A 9,465-nucleotide genomic window follows, 5' to 3' on the forward strand; every position below is an offset into this window, starting at 1 on the left:
TATCTCAGGAACTGGTATAGCCGGACTACGCTGAGGTCTATATACTTTACGTACTGTATATATTAAACTGTCATCAATACAACATGTCCTCAGCTTCTGGACCATATTGCAGTCATGTGTCCTTTAGAACATTTTTGTACTCTGCCTGTAGAACCTCAAGTTCCCCTACAAGTCGTACTGTATTGATACAGACTAGATATATATATTACTTAAGGATGCACTACATGATTTGTTTTTGCCATACTGGCTTTGTTATTTTAAATCCCCTACTTAGTAGACCATTATTGTCATCTCCAAGTCCATCAGAAGACAACATGTGGCGGTCTGTTAGGAGGAAAGGTTTCTCCTCAGTCAATATTTACAGGACAAACAGACGGGGGTAGCTGAGTTTGCTGAAGGGAATCATGTGCACATAAGGGTGAATGAATCCTCGGTAGAGTGCTTGAACTGTTTGTCTCATTTTCTCAGGTATCATTTGATCTTATTTTTTTCCCTTTCAACCTTTGATATTTGGGTTTCTTCACCGCATCATAATATGTACTGAAGACCATCAGCCTTCTGTGTAAAGTGACCATGTATACAGCCAATATATCACATTATATGTAGTGCAGAAAGTATCTATAGGATTTAATGAAACAGTGCCCCTAGTGGCCAAATATTTTGATGCATGCGAGAAAAAAAAATTCCCATTCTACGCTGTTCTTGCCATTAAAAATCCTGGAACCCTGTGACAGAAAGTATAAAATGCAAGTGTGAACACATCCTAACACATTGACATGATAGATTGATAGAAGGTAAAAAAAATATCAGTAGGCTTTAAGGGGGTTTCTCATTAATAAAATGTATCACCTATCCAATGGTCATGAGAAGTAGGATCCCTGAGTCTCCCATGAGAATGGAGCAGAGGTGCACATGCATGACCACCTCTCCGGTTAAGGGCTCAGTCACACGACCATATGAATGGCTCCGCACCTGTTCCACAAAATTGCGGAACGGATGCAAACCTATTCTTTTCAATGGGGCCACAAAAGATGCGGCCAGCACACCACGTGCTGCTCGCATCCGTAGTTCCCTTCCGTGGCTCCACAAAAAAGATAGAGCATGTCCTATTCTTGTCCGCAATTGTGGACAAGAATAGGCATTTTATATCATAGTGGTGGCCATGTGCGGTCCGCAAATTGCAGAATGCACACGGGCCGGTATCTATGTTTTGCGGATCACAAAACACTACGGTCGTGTGAATGTAGCGTAAGTCTCCTTCAGTTCTATAAAAGTGAATGGCGAGGTGGCTACATGGGACCCCCGTTCTCATGGATAGTGGATAAATGTTATTAATGATAAAATACTTTAATGAAACAGTGCCTCTAGTGGCCACATATTTTAATGCATGCTAGAAACCCCCTGAAGAGTGAACAGAACCTGTCAGAGAGACTGATGTGTATTATGCAAAAATTGGCCATAAGATTTAATGAAGCAGTGCCTCAAGTGGCCAGATATTGTAATACATGCTGTCAGTATAAATTATCATTTTTTCCTAGTGGGCAAAAATAAAAATTTTGAAAAAAAATAAACCAAATAGCAGGAACCAAAAGCTGTTTTGAAAAGAAAAAAAAAAAGTTATGAAGAATATTTTACTAAAATGTACCTAATTGGAAAATGGTTTTGTAGGCCCAAAGTGAGTGTACGTTCTAAGCTCCAGGCCATCCGCATGGAGAGTTCGGGGGGGGGGGGGGGGGGGGGGGGGGGGGAGTTTTATTTGTTTAGTTTTTTTTTTTTTTTTTTGCATTTCATGATTGTAAAACCCATCTGAAATATTCATGCTGAATTGTCTGAGAAGCAGTTTGTGTTTTATTTACTGCACAGGAGAACAGCCTCAGTGGATTAGTTCTACAATACCCGTAACAAAAGCACGACAGCTGATGCATGTGATGTTAGGAGGTGACAAAACAGTTAAAGTATGCTGCTGGCTACAGGCAAGCAGTCAGCAGATGCAGACAAAAGGATTTGTGACAAGAATAACTTGAGCAGTCAAGAGTATCCAAAATACCAATACCCTTTTCTCCTTGACATTGTCTTCTCCTTACTGTCAGCATTGTATTGTCCTTTTATAGTCAATAAACCTATAACTCAACATTTATCCAGAGAGGGGAGACTTTCTTCATATTCCAGCTGATCTCACTTGGCCCCAAAAATCTAATACGTGATAGATAAATAGGTATGGGATATAGACAATTGGACAGATAGATATGATGGATGGATGGATAGATAGATAGATAGATAGATAGATAGATAGATAGATAGAATGAGAATGATTAGATAGATAGATATTAGATAGATAGATATCAGATGGATGCATATTAGATAGATGGACAGGTATTAGCTAATTTAATAGATAGCTACATGGATAGATTTTAGATACATATTAGATTGCTAAATAAATGGATATATAGATTATAGGTAGACAGATATTATATTGCTAAATTAATCAATAGATACATACTAGATAGAAAATGGATAGATAGATAGATAGATAGATAGATAGATATGAGTTTATAAGATAAATAGTCAGTCATTTGATGGCATCAAGTCTATGACCTGGCCAGTTGTTATGGTTTATTGATGAACTTTGGTTATAACTAATAGTTTACACCATCTCCATGTTGGAAACTGCTCTTCAGCCACTGGCTCCCCTTTCCGTAGAGTTGATGGATCTACAGGATCGCGTTGAGTCCAGTCAGACAATGCCCATGTTTTTTGATCATACCAGAGTGTGGAGACTGCAAACAAGCCAGCGTTTATTTTACAAGTGCTCAAAACGCGCTGGTGCTTCTTCAGAAAATAGGAGAGGCTGTCTTCCGTTTAACCTTTGTAATTCCCCGTCTATTCTCTCTGACATTCATTCAGCTGCCAAGAGCGCTTGGCAAGGCTGGGGCAGTGCACACGTTCCAGTGACCGCTAACCTTGGTATGTCCTGACACTTATGATGTGTATCTGCAGGACACAGAAGGCAGGCAGGCTGCTATGTCAGGCTTTTATTATGGACTGCAGATGCTGGGGACAGTCAGTTTAATAAAACAAATCAGCCTTGAAGGTAAAGCAACTGAGAAGGAGGAGGAGAGAGGACAATCTTGTGCTGCATGATTGAAATAATGCAAAGTCTCCCATGAAACACAAACCGAAGGTAGTCCGGCTGGTCTTCTGCTTTTCCTTCAGCCTTTTCTTTCAAAACTAAAAAAAAGTTTATCCCAAAAATGTTGTGGTTGTTGTAGAAGGGAGTAACGAGGCAGCAGTGGCTTCCTCTGCTTGTAAGGATGTGCATGATGCCATTGTTTTATATCAAGTTATGGAAAGTTGTGGAGCTGATGTATCATCAGAAACTCATTTTTGATTAGCCTTTTTTACAGTCTGCTAGTTTTCCTATGAACCAATGTAGCAGGGCTGAAATTTTAACTCTTAGGATGTTGTGACTTTTGTGCATCAGTTTAAAGACTATGGGCAGTTTTTTTTATGATTGCATTTTACTCATTTTGGGCTAAAAACATTCAGCCGTTTCTGAAATACAAGGGTTAATAATCAGTCTATTTGCAAGCCGTCATCTGGCGGCTCATGTGGAGCTCTTGTCTCTGATCTTCTGTCCTCATAAATACTCATTATAGCTCAGTTCTTATCGATCTGATACGAATATGGCTTAAATAAGTGTTTATGAGGTCAGGAGATCAGATGCAAGAGCTGTCAGATGACGTGATTCAAAGAAAAAACTGAAAGTGACAGCTTGCAAACACATTTTTAACCCCTGTTTCTAAGAAATGGTTAAACATTTTTAATAAAGACCTATTGAAAAATGTATTTTTAGCCCAAAATGAGTAAAATGGGATCATAATAAAACAAAAAGGTGTCCATAGCCTTAAACTTTCTTTTGTAAGGCTCTGTTCACATCTTGTTTGACTACACAGTTTGGCATATGTTCTGGGAAAACTCCCAATGCTAAACTTTCCATAGGCCCCATGTTAAATAAGTGTTCTTTCGGTAGTTGCTGGGCCGGTATGTTGGATGTACCCTTTTGTACTGTATCGAAAAGTATAGTCTGCCTATTCATACAGACACAGTAAAATCGGTATACAGCAGGTTATATGTATTTTTTACAATGGGAGTTGAGAGTTATCGGGGCTGCCATGGGAGTTATACTCCGGGACACACTCCTGACGCATACCTCCTACGGAGGCAGAAAACGAGATGTGAACAGAGCCTAACGTGACAAACCAATAGGGCAACTGCTATTTAGACACCTGTATTTTCCCATCTGCCGCCTTATCTTAATCTGTTGTCGTGGTGCCAGCTACGGCACTACTTGGGCACATCTCAGAACTGTTATGTGCGCACTGTATAGTGCTGGTATTAGATCCCCGCCTGGACTATCATTACTCCCAATCTCACTCCTTCAAACAGTCACACACATGTGTCGCCTCAATAGAGCTGTGTCTGTCCCTAATTCTCATGATGACCTGCGCCAAATGACAAACTCAGGCCTGCTGCATCTGCGTCGATGAATTGAAAATCGGGAGATTAAATGGCCACATAATCCTTATTTCTTCACTCAGGAGCTTTTCACTTTATTGTCTTTTGTTTTCGGAGGCCTCGTCCCTCAGACCTGAGCTGCCAATTAGCTGATGTTAAATATTTAGATGTAATAGCCGTCTACAAGAGGTCTCCTGGTAGCCTGTGCACTTGCCAAACTGCGTTTCCTCGGCTAATGCATAAAAACACCCGCAGTGCAGAATAGACCAGTGTGCAAATCTATACTTTACATGAAGGTATAGCGGTCAGGATCAGGTTACAGACGGTATATCTAGCGCGAGTCTCAATACAACAGCATTGACATGTTGCCATGGTTGTGGCTTGTCCAGATTTGGGATAAAGATTCTACATTACGTGTCCCCCGTCCAGCCAGCAGTCTCGTTAAAGGGGTCCTCTCACTTCAGCATATAGCATTTATCATGTAGACAAACTTAATACTAGGAACTAATGTATTGTAATTATCCATATTGCCTTTTTTGCTGGCTTTATTCATTTTTCCTTCACATTATACATTGCTCGTTTCCAGGGTGCCTGGAACTGCTGCGCATGTGTGCCCATGTGCACTCCCACAGTCCTGGCCACCAGAGAGGCCGATGATTTTTCCTAAAGTGTGCCAGCACGACCACTGCTGCTGGATTGCAGGGTGGTCATCACTCCTGGAAACGAGCCGTGTATAATGTGATGGAAAAATAAATCCAGCCAGCAAAGGAGGCAATATGGACAATCACAATACATTAGAAAGTGCCTGGTATTAACTTTCTCTAAATGATAAATGCCATTTGCTGAAGGGAGACAACCCCTTTAAAGGGAACCTGTCACCAGGATTTTGGGTATAGAGCTGAGGACATGGGTTGCTAGATGGCCACTAGCACATCCTCAATACCCAGTCCCCATAGCTCTGTGTGCTTTTATTGTGTAAAAAAAAACATTTGATACATATGCAAATTAACATAAAAGAGTCACATCTTACTTGTGTGACCAGAGAAGAGTCATATTTTCAAGCTCTGACTCATCTCAGGTTAATTTGCATATGTATCAAATCGGTTTTTATACACAATAAAAGCACACAGAGCTATGGGGACGGGGTATTGCGGATGTGCTAGCGGCCATCTAGCAACCCATGTCCTCAGCTTTATACACAAAATCCTGGTGACAGGTTCCCTTTAAGTCATGCAGGCCATATCGTGAATAAACAGGTCATTAGATGCTATAGAATAAGCATGTAATGTACTTTATTAGATACACAGTTGTGTGGTTAGATAGTACAGTATCGTAAATCACTGGTATAAATTGCATAGTTTCCATTATCTGCTGATATTGTATATAGGATATGTCTGTACAGGTTGTTCATACTTGATTGGTTGTTCACACCTTGATAGCATTACGGTCACTGCCTTAAAGGGGTTGTCCAGTGTAGAAAACCTATTATCATTCACCCTATTAGGGAATTCTAAGTTAATACAGGGGGTCCTTGGTTCAGAATCCTAATCTCTTGGCCATAGTGGAGAACAGGAGCATCTGTATTTCTGGAGGACCTGTCCTGCATGACATAGACAATCCACCTCCCGCATTGTGGCATATCGCTACGATGTCAAATAGGTGTGGCTTCCACCTCTGGGACCCGCACCTATCTCTAGAACGGGGCCCCCAAAGTGAACGAGAGTACACTGCACATGCTCGTCATGCTCTCCATTGATTTCTATGGGAGTTCTGAAAAGAACTGAGCTGGTCTGCTTGGCTATTTTAAAAAGTCCCATAGAAATAAATAGATGGTGCACTGTGCACGCGCGGCCACTGCGCCATTCACTTCTATAGGACTGCTGGAAATAGCTGAGCCAGCACTTTGGAGGGGGACACTCTGTGATTAGCTTATTGTCCAAAGAGCCTCCTAACAAGTAACCCTTTAAGCTAATCAAATGGATTGCAAAGTGCAGTACTCCTGTTAGGCCCAACAGGGCAACTAATATAGGCTTGTCAGCCATAACCCCTTTCTTGCAAAAACCCATGAAAGGAGATGAATCCATTGATGAAGAATAACCCATACCGCCCGTAAAATGATTATGAGAGGTTATAGTATATATCACGGATCAGCCACCTCCAGTACTCGTGAAACTACCACTCCCAGCATGCACAATTGCTTGGCTGTTCTCAGAACACCCACAGAAGTAAATAGGGCATGCTGGGAGTTGTACTTTTATAACAGCTGGAGTGCCAGAGGTTGCTGATGCCTGGTATATACCCTTGGTTTTACTAATCTGTAACCCGAGGCAGATACATGGGCAATTTATCGATATGATTTAGACCCTGGCGCTGTTGCCCCTTTTGTCCTCCTCATAAATCGTCCTCACTATGTGAATTGACCACATAGTAGAATATTGTCTTACTGTATTATATGGTTCTGGCAAGAAGTCCTTTACATGTCAGGGGACCTCACGCAGCCATATCGGCATTACACACTGGGAGAGAAATCTTATAAAGATCTCCGGTCTTCACAAGCTTAACTTTCTTTCCCTATTCTTTTTCCAAAGATGAACATTTGTCATTAAAGTCCTTCCATAAATAGCCTTTACATGCAGATGACAATAGATGTCTGCCATAATTAGAACGTGCAGGTGCCTGGTAAGCCCTCTCCTCACTAGGATGGACTGTCTCACTAACCCCTTTGAAGAATCAGGGGGCTAGAAACCGAAAACTGTATTAATACCATTGTCTCCTTGTATCAGCAGGTTCCGGAGAGATTCCTGGAAGTGGCGCAGATCACATTACGAGAATTTTTCAATGCCATTATAGCCGGCAAAGATGTTGATCCTTCCTGGAAGAAGGCCATATACAAGGTTATCTGCAAGTTGGACAGCGAAGTCCCTGACATCTTTCGTTCCCCAAACTGCCTACAAGAACTTCTTCACGAGTGATGATTCCACTGCTGGTTCTGAATGTACAAAACTGACTTTTATTTTGTCGCCTACCCCCTACCCTTTTCTTCCGCTCCCCCTTTGCTGCCCTCAAGTTTGTGTGTGTTAGTGTGATTGCAACTGTGCAGCCATATAAATTCTGTAATGTATTTTATTTATATACCCCCCTCCCCTCTTTTCAATGATAACATGTGAGTAGCTACGAGCTATCATCCTACAGTAAATGTTTTATTGAGCTCCCTGTAATTATTGCTGAGCACAATAAGGACGATGAGTCTGATGTGTATATTGTATTTTAGGGCATTTAAGAGAAGTCTATGTATTTACCGTTACGTTTGTCATTCTGTGGATTTATAATCGATTTTTTTTTATTTTATTTCCTAAAATCCACTAGTTAGTAAACTGTATTTATATTTACGGTCATGTTAAACTGTATCGGTCTTCAGTGCACCGTTGGGTGTAGCCATCTTGTATGCTAAAGTGAAACCCATAGAAGTGAATTAATACTTGGGGGGTTACGGGTTCTCATTGAAGAGACCCAGCTGGTATGGAGTCTTACAGGCAGTGCTTCATGGGGAAAAAAAGTATGCAAATTAGTTCTCCTGTAAGTCAGTGTCCATCCCATAGAGGAGCCTTGAGACATAAATAGGAGATTTGGCCAAGCCAGAGCCCCCTCGTGTGGACAGATGTTTTCGGGGGGTTTGCCCCTCGTCGGTGCAGAGCAGGGTACTTGCTGGGAGAATTATTAAGCTACATGGCTACATCTACTGTGCACAGATGATGCGTTCACAGTTTAACGCATTATAAAACATTGCAGAGCGATGTTCCCGACGCTGACAAAACGGAAGGAATTCGGTTCTGTCCATCTCATCTCTCGCGGGATTATTACTCAGGCGATGTAGGAGTAGATTTCAAAGAAATAACATATGGCACATATAAGAATGGTTACTGTTCTTCTGATACTTGAGCAAATATGTCGGCAGACAAGCTGCCATCCTGTATACCGGAGGGGTCACTGCCTCCATTGTTGTATATTAAAGGGGGCTACTACCTGTCTAGGCTAGCAAGGAATTCACCTTATGGCACAAATGTCCTCATTTTAGCACAGTAGGTGTCACAATGCAGGACGCTGGTTGACATTTTTCATTTGATTTCAGTGCACAGGTTAATTGCTCGTGATATTACACTACAGATGTATTATAATGTTATAGCTACTGGTTATCTGGTGGAGCGTCCAGGGTGTATGTACCGTATAGGCAGCTGTTGTGGAGAGTTCTTCTTGCTCGGGTTGACCCCATCCTCCGGGGTGGAGTGAATCTGCACAGGGCTTGCCACTCCCCAGGCCCATGAGAGGGGCCCCATTTATTACTACCTGGCCCCTATCTCCTCTATGTACATCCCCGAAATGCACTAATTATGTCTCTCTCACATAGGAATAGTTAGTGCCTGTTCAGCTATGTATTTTTGCACCAACCCATCTCCTTGAATGGTTGTGCAATTGGCTGCTCGCGCACGGAAATGACTACTGCACAAAACAAAGCAAAAATCCCTTTCAGGGACATAGAAAGTCAGAACACTGTGAACTACCTAAATTGGGGTCATCACTGGAAACTAAAAAGTTGCTGCTGCTATCCCCTGTAAGATTTGTCATGAAATAGTCACAAGTATTTTACCTGAAGTGTAAAGTGATATTCTTTTTCTTGGGGGGGGGGGGGGGGGGGTGAAACAAAAATCTGCACATTCTTTACTATGTTTAATCTCTAGTAATTTGTAATCCGGCGAAGGTAGAATCATAAGGGACAGATTATTTAACTCATGTTAGCTCTTTCTTTTATTTCCTGTTTAACTGAGGTAGAGAGATCGCTCAAAAAACATTGGATGTGACTGCTGTAATGCTGATCTTAAAGGGGTTGCTGAATTTTTATAATCCGGGGTACTGTTTCTACTTGTGGAGATAGCCTAGTAGGTGTAAGAAGTC

General features: G+C 41.6%; 1 protein-coding gene across 3 annotated transcripts in view; it reads left to right on the top strand.

The window, feature by feature from the left end:
* The window catches only part of PROX1 (prospero homeobox 1), a 79,575-nt gene extending 70,378 nt beyond the window's left edge, over positions 1-9,197 (top strand). For 2 of the 3 annotated variants that reach the window (XM_040430421.1, XM_040430423.1), the window contains exon 5: positions 7,302-7,487. In XM_040430421.1, coding sequence (XP_040286355.1) covers positions 7,302-7,487 — 186 coding nt within the window. Of the gene's footprint in view, positions 1-7,301 lie in introns of all 3 variants that reach the window. The other variant, XM_040430422.1, reaches the window with a different exon arrangement.
* Positions 9,198-9,465: the final 268 nt, after the last annotated feature.

This window comes from Bufo bufo, chromosome 4 (genome assembly GCF_905171765.1).
Source record: "Bufo bufo chromosome 4, aBufBuf1.1, whole genome shotgun sequence".
In the NCBI taxonomy this organism is placed as follows: domain Eukaryota; kingdom Metazoa; phylum Chordata; class Amphibia; order Anura; family Bufonidae; genus Bufo; species Bufo bufo.